This window comes from Canis aureus, chromosome 9 (genome assembly GCF_053574225.1).
Source record: "Canis aureus isolate CA01 chromosome 9, VMU_Caureus_v.1.0, whole genome shotgun sequence".
Taxonomy (NCBI): Eukaryota; Metazoa; Chordata; class Mammalia; order Carnivora; family Canidae; genus Canis; species Canis aureus.
Window position 1 is genome coordinate 51,094,281 of NC_135619.1, and position 16,907 is coordinate 51,111,187.

Consider the following 16,907-nt stretch of genomic DNA (forward strand, 5'->3'; position numbering starts at 1 on the left):
CTAAATACCCACTCTGTAGGATTCCTGAGAGGCTTGATGATGTACATGAAGAGCTTAGCACAGTGGTGGGCACAGAGCAAATGCTCAGCTGTCAACTACTAGTAGTAGCAGTAATGGTAGTAGTGGTAATGGTAGGAGTAGCCATTCCTAGGTCACAGGTGTAGAAAGTGAGCCCTGGAAAGATAAGGTAAGAGATCTGGCAGCAGGGTATAATGATTAAGAAGAGGGACCCTGGGGACACCTGGGTGGCTCAGCGGTTTGGCACCTGCCTTTGGCCCAGGGCATGATCCTGGGGTCCTGGGATCGAGTCCTGCATTGGGCTCCCTGCATGGAGCCTGCTTCTCTCTCTGCCTGTGTCTCTGCCTCTCTCTCTGTGTCTCTCATGAATAAATAAATAAAATCTTTATAAAAAAAAAAAAAAAAAGAAGAAGAGGGATCCTGGAGTCAGATGACCTGGGTTCAAATCCTACCATTTCCAGGCCATGTGACCTGTCTGTGCCTCAGTTTCCTTCTTTGCCAAATGGATAGTGGTACTCCCTGCCCCATAGGCCATGTAAAGTGGACTTTGCATAAAATGAGTGCTGCATAGGCATTGGCTGTTGTCACTGCATCTGCCCCATGAGTGGAGGCTTGGGCATGGAGGCCCTGGCTCTTCCTGTCTCCTGCTCCTTGGTTTCCACATAACTAAGATGACTACTCTCTCTTTTCTCTCGCCTGGGCCAGGCTGCCAGCTTCAGAGTGGTCTAAAGGAAGACTGCTCCAGACATGGGATCAGAGCCTCATCTGATAGCCTCATCCTGGCAGGATGCCTGACAGAGCCCAGGACCAGTGGTGCCAGCGGCCAAGGCAGAGGTGCAATCCCACAGCACACAACGTGAATGGTGCCCCTAGCAATGTGCGATGCAGAGGTTCTGGAGCCAGGCATGTTCTGCAGACTACAGGTGAGTGTGGGCACCCAAGGGACCCTATGGACTGGGCAAGTGGGACACCGACATGGTTGGGCAGCAGGAGGGGAACTCAGGAAGCTTTGAAAACATGAGTGGGGACTTTTATTTGAGAGTTGTTTTCAGCTGGAGGCTTTTTGAAACCCTCTCCTATCCACTACCTGTTACCTCCATTCTGGAGAGGCAGACTGGGGAAGACACCTCTGCTCCAGGTCCCTGAGTTTCTGGGCTTGGCCAACCTCAAAGGAGAGAGGGGGAGAAGGGTGGGTGGGCAGAGGCACTCACGTTTGATACAGTGGTTGGTGCTGTTTGCTGTTGTCCATCCTGGGCAGCACTGTCCCCCGCAGACATTCCTCCTGTGGGGTCAGCAAAATGGGGTCAACACAAGGGTACTCAGAGTGGTACAATTTCCAGAGCTCCTTTGAGGGTCCCACCCTCTACAGGCAGGGCCCAGGGGAACCCTGCCGGACTGGCCAGATCATCCTCCTTCTCTAGGGAGTCCATGTGGCCCAGGGGCAAGCACATTATGATCCCGTAGATCTAACCTTGAGTCCTGACTGTCATTCTCTGAGTGATCTTGGGAAACTTCACTCTCTGCATCAGTATGATGAGGTAATAATTCCTAATTGGGTTATTCTCATGATTGAATGAGAGAGAGAATACCTAACACAAAGAAGGCCCTCCCTGGGACAATTAATGACAGTGATCATACAAATGAGAAAAACGTTAAGTTCAGAGAGTTTCAGTGACTTGCCGAGGCTCAGCAATGAGCAAGTGCCAAAGCCAGATTCAAACCTGAGTTTGTCCACCTCTAAGTCATGGTCCAACCCTACACTGCCTCTCACCAAAAAATAAGCACCATGGTCCTTGGCCCAACAAAAGCTGGCTCTCTAAGGGAAGCTAGAAAACACACATAAAACAGCCTTAAGATATGCATCACCTGCCAGCAAATGCACACTGGAGGAGCCTTGGCCCTTGGGCAGGCTGGTGTGTGGTGCAGACACAGAGACCTGGGATGAGAGTTTCTATTTAAGAGGGGCTTAACCAAACTATGCAAAGAGCCAAGATGTCCGTTGACAGATGAATGGATAAAGAAGATGTGAGATATAAATACACACCATGGAATAATCCTCAGCCGTCAGAAAGGATGAATACTTACCATTTACACTGATGTGGATGGAACCAGAGGGTATTATGCTGAGCAAAGTAAGCCAATCAGAGAAAGACAATGATCACATGGTTTTACTCATATGTGGAATATAAGAAACAGCACAGAGGATCATAGGGAAGGGAGGAAAAACTGAAGGCGAAGTCATCAGAGAGAGAGAAAAGCCATGAGAGACTCTTAACTCTGGGAAACAAACTGGGGGTTGCTGGGCAGGGGAAATGGAGTAATTAAGGAGGGCATGTGATGGGATGAGCCCCAGGCATGATATGCAACTGATGAATTACTGATCTCTACAACTGAAACTAATAAGGTACTGTATGTTAGCTAATTTAATTTAAGTTTTAAAAATCCTAAAAAATTCTAAATTTTAAATAAAGAGAGAGAGGCTTGAGGTGATGAGCTGGTAAGAAGATGAAACTGGGGACTTGAGTTAAGCTGCCTCTGCATAGTGCACACATTCCTTCTGTTTGGGCAGGGGAATGGAACTTACTTTATGGGGGCTAGTCCTTCCCCAGCTACTCCTTGGTGCCCGCACTGAGGGCCCCCACGGGAGATGCTGGTCTGTAGTAACTGCTGGGGTACTCACCCAACTCGCCCAGACTTCACTCTCAGGTATGTGGTGAGGCCCCTGTAGCACCAGCAGCTTTCACCAGCCTCGACTCACCATCTAAAGCCCCAAATCTCTGGACCCGGGTAACTTTTCTAGAAGTCTGGAGAAGGGCCTTCTGAGGGCCAGGGCCTGGGCCTGACCCTGGCTTTTTGTGGATCCCATTATTACCATCAGAGACTGTCTACTTGAGCACTCACTGAAACAGGGCAAGTCGGGCAGCAAAGTATGAGGCCGGAGGAGCAAGGTGCAGGACAGAGAAGGGGGCCCTTCCTGTAACCTCTGTGGACAGCAGAGTGAGCATCTGGTCTTGTTTACTAGTTCATTTGACATTTGAGTGGACCCCAAAGCTTGTGTGGTTTCTGGAGCCTGACAAAACATTCAAAATAAATTCCTGCAGCTTGGAAAAGCCGAAGCTCATTTTTAGTTCCATGGCCCAAAGTTGCGGGGAGCTGCCTCCCAGGGAGCTCCCAGAATGTCCTCCCAGCCAAAAGCTGTGCCATCCTGGCCACCTCGAAGCTTCTCTGGACGGCTGCCTTCTGCAGCTTCCTAGCTCTCATCAGGACCCAAGTCACTGGCTTCTGAGGAAGGGGCTGATCCTCATACCCAGGCTTTCTGAGGGTACACGCCAGTGGAAGGGGTGGGCATACGAGCCCTTGGGGGTACTGACAAGTCCTGTTAGAGGCCTACGAGGTCTTCAAAAGGAATCAGACTGCATGCATGCCCTGAGAGTTTTCTAAGAACTAGGGTCTGTTTGTGCCCAGATAGAACAGACTGAGGGGCCTCTTGGCTGGGAGGTCATGGCATGGATCCCAGCCCCAGGAGGCCTCCTGAGCCAGCTGTCACCCCAGATGCCCTCAGGACAGCTAACTATAGGAAGCAGCAGTGAGCCCTGCCCCACTGCCCTATGGTGGTAGAGTCTCAGGGCCCTCGGGAACATAGTGAGGCCTGGTCAGAGTCAAAGGCTGCCAGGAAGGAGCAGCCAGGCTGGGGCTGGAGGGGGCACTCAAGAGATTCAGGTACCCGAGGTGGAGAGAACTCTGAGAGTTTGTTCTAGGCCCCTATTAGAATCTTGGGCAGAGGCCCAGGGAAGTGGGAGATGACCATCAGCAGGCTCTGGCTAACTAGAGAGAGCAGCTAAGTCTGACTAGCGGAGACATATATGACTCAATGGTTCTGACTTCTTGGAAGGTACTACCATAAGATCAGAGGAGCCCAACCTTCCAGGTGACATCTCTCAGCAAACATCAGCTCAGGATCCAGCATCATGGTCCAAACCTTGGCACATCTGGCTAACAGCCTGGAACAGTTGCTGGTCCACCTAAGACCAATGTGATCATACTGGCCCTTCATTAAAAATCTTCCACAACTCTCTGTTGGCCTCTATGAAGCTGGCCAGGCCCCCACCTGCCCGTGCAGTCTAACTGTCCCTATAACCTGTCCCCTGTCTCCATGACCTTCCACAACCAAGGCTATGATCCTCCAACGCTACAAAATTTGTAGTCTTGCAATGGCACCACATAGGGTCCCATTTTGATGCTTTGCTTAAACTGCTCTCTGCCTTTCCTCTCTTTGCCAATTGAAATCCTTTCCTCTCTTTGCCTGTTGAAATCCTTTGCATACTCCAAGACTCCCAGATCAGATGTTACCTCCTTGGTGTAAACCTTCCCTGATATATGCTCAGCCTTCCCCATTCCCCATCCACTGCAATCATTTAGTACTGATTGTCTCAGGTCATTGGTCTTATGCGGCCCCATCTTGACTATATTGAGAATTCTTTCTTATTCCTCTTTGGGTCTAACACAATGCCTGACACGTGATATACATTTAATACTTCTTTGTTTCACTTAATCCACTGTTTCCCAAATAATGGATGAGCTACACCCAGGTTAGGAAAGGAAGTTTTAGGTTTCCACAACCATAGCATTCAACAATGCGACTCATGTGGTGAGAAAGTGATCCCCTTTTCAGTTATCTTTCTAGCCTGATTAGGTCAGTAAAAAAAAAATCTGTCTGAGGTTGGGTCTCCATGCCAGGTCCTTCCCCCCAACACTTGCTAGTCTCTCTTTTCAATAGGAATAACAGACCAGAGGGTTGAGCTTCCTGATAGTGGTGTCTGAATAGAATTTGAGAACATTTTCTTTTCATTTCAATTTTCCTAAAATTACCTTCTTTTTATGACAAGTGGTACTATTTTCAACTATGATAGTGATACAAAGTGTCCTTGAAAAATGAATTTATTTGTGGAAAAATGAGCCAAGTACTGTTTGCAATAGCAAAAAAAAAAAAAAAGTAAGTCATCTAAATGTTCAAAAACAGGAAAGTGGACAAACTGTGGTATATTCAGACAATGGCATAATATACCACAGTTAAAATGAATAAACATGGACTGATTATATTAACATGGCTAAACTCAAAAATCTAAGGAGGAGGGGAGAAAGCAAACTGTTGGAAGCTGATACAGTATGGTATCACTTATCTGAGTTTAAAATATGCAAAACAATATTGTGTATTTTATGGAGGCATGCATCTGTAGTAACAGTGCAAAAACATACATTGGAATCATGAGTAAATCCAGGGTAGTGGTTAATTCTGGGGAGAGAGAGACAAATTTTTAGGGGGGTTTTCAACTAAAAATATCAAAAGCAAAATATGCCCAAGTATTAAGGTCTGAAAAATCTGGATGGTCGTTAGTTATATTATTTCCAATACCTTTTTGTATGTTTGTACAAACCCTTATAATATAAAATACTTTGATAGATAAAATACAAAATCATGCTATTTTAACAGTGTATAAATTTAAAGAAAAATAATAGAACAAGAGGGAAAAGATCAAGGAAAATTTTATGAAAGTATTAGCCTGTGAGGCTATTTCAAGAAACACTGAATATTGTGAAACCATGGCTTAAAAAGTCCCCTATTGACCATAAATTCCATTAGTGCAGGATCTGTGTCTGCTGTGGTTACGATGTTCCCACACACTAGCACTGTGCCTGGCACATGCTTAATATATCTTGTGTGCAAATAAATCCCCACTACATGCAAGTTGTGTGAGGACACGGGCTGTGTTGGCCTCTGCGGTATCTCCAAGGTCCAGCACAAGTGCCTGGCATACAGGAGGCTTTTCAAGTATTTGTTGAATGAATGAAGAATCCCCCGTAGTGGGATCCCTGGGTGGCGCAGCGGTTTAGCGCCTGCCTTTGGCCCAGGGCGCGATCCTGGAGACCCGGGATCGAATCCCACGTCGGGCTCCCGGTGCATGGAGCCTGCTTCTCCCTCTGCCTGTGTCTCTGCCTCTCTCTCTCTCTCTCTCTCTCTGTGACTATCATAAATAAATGAAAAAAAAAAAAAAAAAAAAAGAATCCCCCGTAGTAGTAGTGCAGTTCCAAGCTTCACCAGCAGGTGGCACTTGGTCTTTGGCCCTGAGGAGCCCACTAGGCAATTAATTGCCAGAGAGGTCAGCCTGGCCAGAAGCCATTAGCCAGAATGGGCCTGCGGAGAGGAAGCAGATGGACAAATTGCTACTCAGCTGACTTGGAGTGGTTGGGTGCACGGCCAGAGGAACCCACCCTTCATCAAAGCTGCAGAAAAGAATCTGGGGGAGGAGCCAGCCCCTGTGATTCCATGTGATTCCATGTGTGCACCTGTGTATGTGCACAGGTGCCTATGGGTAGCCCCCAGCCCATATCCTTACACACCTGTGCACATATACCAGCTTTATTGTGGTGAAAATCTGCTTTGCATATCCCAGCCTCATTTCACAATTTCCACTCTCAACCTCCACTATTTTACCTTCCCCCAACTTCCTTCTAAATGCCAATGATATAAGCTTCTCCATGATCTGGCCCAACCTATGCCTCCAGCCTCACTCCTATGGCTTCCCTGCACCAGGGTGTCATCCTGCCCCCAGGCCAGTGCCAACAGTGAAAAGCCCTCATCCTTGGGCAGTGCTACACCTCTGGGCCCCACTCCTGCCACCTCCCCTCTGCTTCTCCACATACTGCCCATCCAGCCCTAGGGACTCGGGCTCCTCTGAGCTCCTCAGCCATAATTGTCCCATTCCTTTATGCTTAATATGAAGCTTCCGTTACTAGTAAGCACATTCACTGGCACATATCTGTTCATCTCTCCAACTCTATTTTAAGTGAGTTGCATTCTCGGCAGGAACAATGCCTTTGTTTTCGAGCCCTCATCCCCTGTCTCAGGCTCTGCACACTTACTCTTAAGAAGCATGTATTCACTTGCACACGTCAGGAAAGGGAAAAAGCTGACACGTGGCTGTTGCTCCATTAACACTTGTTGACTGATCCTGTGTGTAAGGGACTTGGCAGTGCATGGGTCTACTCTGCCTGCTTTAAGCTGGGCCTTCCTGGGGCAGCAGGGAGTTCATTTGCTTATTCAACAGATACTTAAGGATCATCTACTGTAGGCAGGCACTGTTCTAGGCACTAGTAACATAGTAATAAAACAAAGCCTCTGATTTCCTAGAATTGACATTAGTGTGGGCAGGGAGACCAGACCCAAAATGCAGAAACAGGTAAAGCACGTGAAGGGAGAGAGGGTGGGGCAGGAGTAGTCAGAGCCGACCTGTCTGAGCAGAGATCTGAATGAAGGGAGGCAATCCTGCTGAAACAGAAAGAGTTCAACAGCCGAGGAAAACCTGGAGTGGAAGGCCACGAGGCGTGCGGTCCGCCAGCGTAGATCTGCGGGTGCAAGTGTCCTTGCTGCCCACTGGGACTCAACTGGGGAATTGGGCCCAGGCCATAAGGGGCTGCCAGAGCCCTTCCCAGCCTCTCCGATCCTGCCCTCCTCCAGCCCCGCACTGCCCGGGGCTCCCGTGCCCGCCATTCTGGAGACACCTGGCAAACTCGGGCAAGGAAAAGTGCCCCTGGGGATGGGGTTGCCTGGGAGCCTCCCGACGCTGCGAGGGCGCCCCCAGCGGGCGGCAGGGATGCCGGGATGAGGGGGGAAAAGCAAATCGCAGCGTTGGGGGAGACAGCCCTGCAGGTTGAGCGAGTCGCGCGGACACCTAGCTGCACAGGAGCACGCACAGACCGGCTCTCCCACGTACCCACTGTGCCGCGGCCCCAGCGCAGGCAGGCTTCCCGCCCGAAGCGCCCTGGAGCGCACGCCCCCTCCCACGTCCCGCCGCGCGCGGGCCCAGGCCGACCTGCGTCCCAGCTCAGACGCTTGTAGCCAGGCTGGAGCTTCGCCGCCAGCCCCGTTCCCGGAGATGCATCTGCCTTGGCGCTCGGGAGCCCCGACGTCCTCCGCCTACCTGCGCTCTGGGCCGGCTCAACCGCTCTGGGGCCTCAGGCGCCTGGGACGCCCACCCCGCTGCCCCCTCGGGGCTCCCCCTCGGATGCCCGCCGCGCTGCGGGTCTGCCGGCACCGTTAGCGGTTAGCGGAGGCCAGGGAACGCACGGGCGCCGGGGAAGGGATTTAACGTCAGGTCTCAGCGAGCCGGTACGAAAGGGTGACGACAGTGTTTCTCTCTGCCCTCAACTCTTCGGAAATCGGTCAGATCTCCGAGCCTGAGCCTGGGGACCCCGGGGCTTTCCCTTGCAGTCCTGAGGCCGGGGGGTCGGGGCGGGGACCAAGGGCACGAGCCGGGGCCCTCTCCTCTCGCCTGCGCATCGCTCCACTAATGAGCACATGGAAACCCGCCCTCGCTCCCCCCGACCCCACGCTTCCCTCCGCAGTGCTCACCCCGTCAGCCGCCCTCGCGGCGGGGTTGGGGGCGCAGCCCCGGGCCGCTGGAGGGTTCCGAGGCGCGGGAGAGCCGGGGCGACCCGCGCGCGGGCTGCGGACTGCTGCTGGCCCACGGGGCTGCTTCTCCAGGTCTGCGCAGGTGGCTGGGCTCGCCGCGGCTGCTGCGCGCGGGGCGGCCTCCTGGCCAGCGCGTCGGCGGGCCTCCGGGGGCTCCCCCAGCCCGGCTGGGCCCGCTCCGTGGGCGGCAAGCCCGGCACTGGCGCGTCCTGCTCTCGGAACAGACTGTACACCTTGGCTGCAGACGCTGCGGGGTGACTGCCCCCGGGGCGGCGCAGCCGATTCGCGTCCCTGCCAGCCAGCTCATGTCTTCCCACCGGGTCCCGCTGAGCATGGCCCATGCCCACGAAGAGAGCCAGGGTGAGGGCCAGGAGGCTCCCCCAGGGGTTCCGCGGGGCGCGCCCGGGGCAGCGGTGGGTGGTCGGGGGCCTCATGGCGCCGGGGGCCACTGGGGAGCGGCGGGCGGGGGGAACTGCCCCGGGGGCTTGCGGCGGCTGCGCTGCGCTCCCCCGGCGCGGCGGGCTCCTCGGGGTCTAGGGGCTCCGAGCCAGCCTTCCCGGGGCGAGGGCTGCGCGCCCCGAGCTGGGTCCGCTCCTCTCCAGCCAGGCGCGCACCGCCGCAGCACCTTTGCGCCTTCTCCCCGTCTCCGCAGCCTTCCGAAGGGGAGACGGACGCTTTTATTTTTGGAAACCTCCCCCTGTTTTTCGTCTCTTTTATCTACACCGTGCCCCCTCCTCGGAGGGACAGCTCAGCCCCCTCATTACGGGAGAGGGAGAGAGGAATTCCAGCAACACCCACTTTGGCACCGGGAAGCGAGCGGGCGGCGAGGGGGGTTAACCCGTGAGGAGCTGGGGGCAGCGCCGGGCCGCCCCGACGGCTGGCAGGGGAGACGCCGCCTGCCGGGACAGGGGCCCCTGGTCCCCTTTCTCTCGTCCTGCTCAAGCTCGAACTGCGGACCCGTCCCGCATTTATCTCCTGCCCCTGCCCCTGCCCCTGCCCCTGCCCCTGCCCCTGCCCCTGCCCCTGCCCTCTGGGACGGACTCGCGGTCGGATGGCCCAGGCTGCGGCCTCGAAGGTCTGAAGGAGGCCAGGAGAGGTGCTGAGATCCGCCTGACCCAGCCGGGCCTCGAGGCGCCCGCGCCCGGCCGCTCCGCTTCCCGCCCCGGCCACTGGGGGCGCCCGCCCCGGGGTCGGCTAGCGCGGGGCAGAGCCGGGAGGCGCGGGGAGCCCGGCTCCCTCCGGCCGGGGCTGGGCGCGGGAGCGCGGCAAGGTCGCCTGGGGGCTCGCGCCCTCTAGTGGAGCCGCCCGCGTCCTCGGCCACCTCGCAGCCGCTGCCCGCCGCCCTCGCTCCTAGATCTTAATCCTTTTCCTGTTGCGTCAGGGGTCCAGGCTGGGCCTGAGGCGGTGATGGCGGATCCTGGAAGAGATAGCATCTTCTTAGCAGAGGTATAGCCATGGAGGATCTTGAATAAGGCCACACCAGGAAACAGCGTGTGTCCCCAAAGGGGCTGAAATCCGGGCCTCCTGCTTCCAGCTCTCTCGGAAGCCCATTCTCTGGACTCCCTCGGGGAATTTCTCCAAGGGGTGGGAGGGGTGGGAGGGACTCCGGGAGTCTCTGATTGACCTGCTGTGTGTGCTCACACCCAGTACTGGCAGCGAGAGGGGCAGGGGTGCGAGAATGCTGATTGCCACCCATCCGAGCACCTCCAACAATGAGCTCATCATTCACACCATGGCCCCTTGCCCTAAAGCCTGAAGGCCTGGCAACCCTGCTGTCCCCAGTGCATTTCTGCAGCCTACTGTTTCCTAGAAAGGAAGAGTGACAGCAGGCAGGAGGGCACCGGTGGATAACTTCCCACACCACCAAAGGGTGGGCATAGTTAATACCCGACCCTGACCAACAAAGCCCTAGCGTGACTGGGCCCCCTCTCTGATCTATCTCCCCTCTTGCTCTGGCACTCACCACCTGCAGCCTCCTCGCTGCTCCTTGAACAAGCCAACTGAATGCCCACTTCCCTCTCCCTGCAACACTTATCTCCAAGATGTTTTCCAGAATGAGCTCTTCATCACTTCACCTCTCAACTCAAATATCATTCACCTCCTGGAGTGGCCATCCCTGAGCCTCCAATCCAGAGCAGTCCTCCCACTTATAGCACAACACCCTGCTTTACCTTTGTTGCCCCAATGCCTAGTTGAAAGCATATTTTTAAATTGCTTACCTGTGTATCTGACTTATTGAATGGACTGAATTGAAAGGGGACTATCAGGAAAGAGCTACATTTTTCATTCCTCACTGCCCTCAGCCATATTACGGTGAATTTCCCTTCTCCACCTTTGATGACCTCTTGAGGGGAGTCCTTGGCTTGCCCATCCCCACTGGCCACGAGAATAGTCTCATTTCTGTAATTTAGAGCAATTTTTAGGCACTGAAAAGTCTAGTCCTGTCCAAATCAAAACTTCATCCAGTTTAATTAATCTTGCAACCAATTTAACACTCGTCCCCCTCCCCCATAGGCCTATCCCCTGGCCCAAGATCCTATAGTGGAGAGGGTAGAACATGGTCTGCTTTTCTTTTCTTTTCTTTTCCTTTCCTTTCCTTTCTTTTCTTTTTTCTTTTCTTTTCTTTTCTTTTCTTTTCTTTTTTCTTTTCTTTTCTCTTTCCTTTCCTTTTTCCTTCCTTCCTTTCCTTCCCTCCTCCTCCTTCTTCTTCTTCTTCTCCTTCTTCTTCTTCTTTCTTCTTCTTCTTCTTTTAGATCTACTTGTTTATTTGAGAGAGAGTGTGTGCAGGGAGAAGAGCAGAAGGAGAAGGAGGGTATCTCTAGCAGACCAGTAGCTGAGTGCAGAGCCTGACACAGGGCTTGATCTCAGGATCCTAAGATCATGACCTAAGCCAAAATGAAGAGGTGAACTCAATTGACTGAGCCACCTAGGTGCCTCTCACATGGTCTGTTTTTCTAACCTCCCTTTTCTACTGTGGTTCCCCTGTGTCAGGACTGGGGAAGAGGCATTAGGGGAAACATGGCAAAATCCTATGTGACAGGTGCCCTTGGCTTGTAGGTGCCAAGTGCTTGTTCTTTCATGGGCGCATTCATGGGCTTTTGGGAGTCTCTCTGTAGGACCTGCACCCTGCACTGCTGTGCAAAGCACTCTCTGGCCAGCTTCTTGCAGACCCCTGTATTACCTGCCTCTTGTGGGACTTACCCGTCCATGCTGGCAAACCAATGGTGACTTGGCAGCTCCTCGCTCTGCCATAGAAGCCACTCTGGCCAGGATCCACAGTCAGAATTCCCCAGACAGGAGGTCCACACAAGTCTCTTCACTTATGCCCATCCTCGATTCCTAAAGATATGTGTTGGGTTCTCTCCAGAACTTCCTTACTGTGCTCTGGGGCACTGGGGGTGCTTGCAACTTCCAGCAACTCAGCCAGCATCCATGGAAGGAGACTCCATAAGGAGTCATGCTTGTCTCCTCTTCTTGGAAGCCCCCAATCTCTATGATTGGTTCTTTGGGGCTTGGTTTGCACTGATGAGTGCCCCCAGGGGAAATCTCAGCCTTGCCTACTAATGCAACAGTTCCCTACCTCAACAACTTTCTTCAATCCCTTTCATGTATAGACTGGAATTGAGGGATGTGGCGCAAGTGTTGTTGAACCAGTTCTGCCTTTAAGAAAGTGTCTAGTACTTCTCTTCGGAATGTGAGATTATTTAGTCCTTATTGTTCTAGTCTTTGCGGCCTCAGCAGAAATTCAAAGATCACAGAAGAATCCTGTTCAACAACCTTTAAAATCATGTCCGACTTCCCAAACCACAGTGATAGCTCTAAAGGAATGGATATCTTGTCTGCCTGGCTCACCACTGTTTCCCCAGAACCTAGAACAGTGCTTGACTCCAACAGACAACTGAGAAATATGTGTTCAGTGGTTGGCTAGGTAAATGAATGACAGAATGGTTCCATCAAGTAAAAAGGTATCATTAGATCCACTCTAAGAGAGAAAAACTGAGTTTCTGGAGGTAGTTACTGGTCCAAGTTCATGTGTTTGCTGCCTCCAAGTCTGGTCCTAAGGATCTCCTTGAATCATGTGCCTTGTGTTTTGAGACGAACGCCATCTGAATTTCCAGAATATTTGGTTCTCTCCCGGAGACACTGCACCTTCCCAGCTTTGGAAAAGCTTCAGCTCCACACTTACCCCTTGCCCTGTTATCCACCCCACTCTTTAGCTCCAAGTCCCCCTCCTCTGCCCACTACCTTGCCCTGTTCCTTCAGGAGCTCTCCTCTTCATCTTTCAACCCTCACCTCAGAGCCCCATGAGCCTCCCAAGGCCAGAAACCTTGGCGTCATCTTCGTCCCTGAGCTATTTTTTCCTCCCATGTGTCCAAGTCATTATTACTGCTCCGTCTCCTCCGTCTGCACTTCTGGAAGTCTGCCGCCCATTCAGCCTCTCACCGCTGGCCTGGGCCAAAACCCTCACGCAGACACACTTCCCTCACCACTAGGCGCCCCGCCCACTCCTCTTTGAGTACAAGTGGTCCTTGGAAATTCCCACCCTGTTCTCCCTGGGGCTGCAGCCTGGCTCATCTACTCTGAAGACTCTCCTTCTGCCCTACTCCAGGGCCATCCTCCTATGTTGGCTTCCCCACTTATAGCCCATCCCTCCCTTCCCCTGTAACTGTTGGGACCTGTTGACAGAGCTCTTCAGAATCTCCAATCCCATAAACACTTGAGCTTTTTGTTTGTTTTTCTTTTATAAAGCTGCCAAAATTTATGGAGCCTACTATGGTCCAAGCACTGTGCTAAGCGTGCTACAGAACTTTAACGAAATAAAGGAGGCATTATGATTTCCACACATATAAAGGAGGAAACTGAGGCTGGGAATAAGCTACTGGCTTGTGGGCAAGTAGTGGATGCAGGACTCAAGCTTTGGTGGTTTTCCAAAGCTTGAGCTCAAGCTTTAAGGCCTGTACCGTATTGTTTTAATTTTTTTTAATTAATTAATTAATTAATTAATTATTTTTATTTATTATTTATGATAGTCACAGAGAGAGAGAGAGAGAGAAGCAGAGACATAGGCAGAGGGAGAAGCAGGCTCCATGCACCAGGAGCCCGACGTGGGAGTCGATCCCGGGTCTCCAGGATCGCGCCCTGGGCCAAAGGCAGGCGCCAAACCACTGCACCACCCAGGGATCCCCCGTATTGTTTTAACCCTGGGTTGTGCCTCAGCAGCCCTTCTCATAGCTGAAATGGTACCTTTCCCAGCACCTCTGCTCCTGGCACCACCTGAATTCCGCCACTGCACATTCCCAATGGCCCTTCCCTATCTCAGTTCCCTGGTGATATGGAGTTATCAGAACCTTCTGCCCCCCTCTGCCCTTGCCCAGTAAAAGAAGGAAGGGGGGCCTAACTGTTTCCAGCAGGGCCCCTGACTCACTGTGTGTCACTTCCTCACCCTGATCCCAACTTCCTCCCTAATGAGGTACAGAATGCTGCTAAGCCTACTCACTCATCTCTTGGGTCTGGGGAAGGAAATCATCTCTGGAAAGCCCTGCAGAGAGAGGTGGAAGGGACAGATAAAAGATTCCTGCAGGAAAGTTTGGCGGACACATGCACGACAAAAGGGAGTAGTGACCTGCTGGACACCCAGGGCAACCTATTTGCTTTCCCATGTTTTGTTGGAATGATGCTGGCAGCCACATAGCTACCAGAACCTAAACTAATTTAATAAATAAAGACCAAAAAACAAGGAATGAATTTGTGTTCCCTTTGCAGAGACCCAGACTTCCAACAAAATTCCATGGATTTTTCTTCCTTGGAAGTGACTGGACCTCCAGCCCTGAATTCCTCTCCCCAGGAGAGCTTGTTCCCCTGCTCAGAACAAATAACACATTTCCTGGTTAATCAGTGGGCAAAACAGCTGAAGGAAGGTTGATTGGGCCCCTGGCTTTCCAGATTGGAGTGGCTCATGGGCTCAGATGTTCTTGTGCAGATATTAGACAACTGCGTAGCCTCAGCTTCCATTTTGAAAGGTGGGGGCTGTAGGACGAGGCCCCAGCTTCCTCCTGCATGAGGCCTTCAGGGCCCACAGGGGCTGCCAAGACCCTTCCACCTCAGACACCATGGCCTGGCATCTGCCCAGAGCTCACCGCCACCCTGCCTTAGTGGGCAAGTGCTATCTTCTCCAGGTGGGCACGAATGCTTTTGCCTTCTGTGACCTGAGCTCAGCTCTCATCTGTGTTTGGCTTCCATTTTCTCATCTGAAAATGGAGACAAAGATGCTCTTCTTGCCACCTTCAGGGCAAATTAGATAACCAGCCCAGCTAACCTGTGAAGGGGGGCGGGGGGATCAATTACTATTACTCCATCAGCCAGCTGGTATTTCTTGAGTGCTTAAAATGCACCAGGCATGAGGCTGAGTGTTTCCCAGAAATTTTCTCATTTAATTCTCGCAGTAATCTTATGAAGGAAATATTCCTATTTCATCATGTAGCACATGAGGAAATGAAGGCTCAGAGAAGTAAGATGGCTTGCCCACAATCACAAAGCTAGTAAGTGGCTACCCTAGGGTTCATTCCTTGGTTTGTCTGGTTCCAGACATGAAGCCAATGGCAGCTTCTGGAGGAGCATTGCTCTGGGAACGTACCCCTAGCTGCAGTTCTCTGGGAACTGGGAACATTCATAGCTGTTCGTGGTGTGGTGGGAGGTGCCACTGGCCACTTGGACTGCTGCCATAAGAGAGCCCCCACCAAGCATGTCCCACCTTCCTCAGGTCTGTTTGCAGCTAGGTATCCATTTTGGGTCAAGGGCAGATAAAGGTCATCATGGTGAGTCTCAGTGAATCTGATTCCCTCTCGTGGAGGAGAAGGAAGGAAAACCAAGATTACCTTTACATCAAATCGGTTTCAATTGTTAAAGTAAGTCTCATCTCAGTCTTCAGCTTTTCTCTTTGGAAAAGAAAAGTGCCATAAATAGAACACCCGTGTGTCCCTGTGTGGTAGGCACTGTAATTCCCATTTCACGAACTCTGAGGGGTGAAGACTTTTGCTCAAGGGCTTACAGCTAGGAGTCGAGCCAGAATTCAACCAAAAAGTCTGAATGGCTCCAAAGCCCATTCTGTCTCCATGCAGCACACTACACTTGCTCTAGGATGTCTTGCGATCATGTGAAAATGAAGCGTTTCAAAATAGTAGATTGTACTCTGTTTCTCTTCATTTCCAGTCTCTGATACAAGAGTGGGCTGATCTGAAGGCTCTGTTCATTTAGCTAAAGCTCAGACAACATTTCCTACTTACCTGCATAAATTCCTTCAGCCACTGGCTGGGGTGGAATCTTCTAGAACTCCTGGAGGATGAAGCCTAGCTTCTCTCCAGAGTCTCTGAAGACCTGAGCACGAAAACAATGTGAACAGCCTGGAAGGCTTCCCCTTTTTAATTCCTTCTGGTAAGATTGCAGGGGCTTCAAGTGCTCCCTTGGGGGTGGGGGTCAGGGGCATTTGGAAGGGGAGGAATCTCATACCATATTACCCATTCCAAAGCCCCAGGGAGAAAGTCCTGTGGGCCAAAGGACTGTGCCGACCTATACAGGATTCTGGAATGGCTGTGCTGGAATTTGAGAAGGCAAGTAGAAAGAACTTCCTTTGGCTGTCATTGGGGTCTCCCAGCCTGTCCCCACCATGCTTCCTGCAGGGATGCAGTGGCATCCCTCATACCCCAAAGGATAGGAGTTGTGGGGACAGGAAACAAAATCTGCTGTCCGGTGTTTCCCAGAATAAGCTCTTACCAGGGAGGTCTGTAAGCACCTCCCATGCATTCTTCATCATCAAGGCAAAGAAAGGGGGATAACACCTTCTGCTATCATCTCTTGACCTCCATTGTCCCCTGGATCACATGCTGAGGATGGAGACACCCAATGAGGTCTCCCCTGGTGCCCCCAATACTCTCCCTAGGACTCCAAGCCCTTGGGGACAGGCTTGGACCCTAAAACTTTTCAAGACAGGGCGCAGACACCAGGCTGGGAGTGGGAGAGGAGGGGCAGCCAGATCCCAGTGGGCCCCAGCCTGCCTGCATGACTCATTCCTTGTTTCCGTCCACTCTGGTCTGAGCGCCTTGGCCCAGGGGCCTCCAGGAGGTTGTAACACAGGCTGGCCCCTCGCCCATCGGGGCTCAGCAGACAAAAATTAAAGATCTCACTGCTCAGGAACTCACACAGACAGCAGAGGCATGCTCTGTGCTCTGCCTCACCAGACCAGACCTCAGGCTGGAGGAGGCCGATGGCCAAGGAAGGAAGGAAAGGCGTCTCCAGCTCCTCCCCCTCCTCTCTACCCGCCACATCCAGTCGTGAAGCCTTGGCCACTGCCCACTGTCTTCTCACCCCTCCTCAGATCATCGCCTGAAGATGTGGGTGCCACTGGCCCTCCTTAGCTCCGCTG

The 16,907-nt window shown here is 52.4% G+C and overlaps 1 protein-coding gene across 1 annotated transcript in view; it reads right to left on the reverse strand.

The window, feature by feature from the left end:
* LTBP2 (latent transforming growth factor beta binding protein 2) overlaps positions 1-9,238 on the reverse strand; it is a 102,038-nt gene extending 92,800 nt beyond the window's left edge. The window contains exons 1-2 of the mRNA XM_077909993.1: positions 8,429-9,238; positions 1,230-1,300 (exon numbers count right to left, since the gene is read on the reverse strand). Coding sequence (XP_077766119.1) covers positions 1,230-1,300; positions 8,429-8,922 — 565 coding nt within the window. The 5' untranslated portion in view covers positions 8,923-9,238. The remainder of the gene's footprint in view (positions 1-1,229; positions 1,301-8,428) is intronic.
* Positions 9,239-16,907: the final 7,669 nt, after the last annotated feature.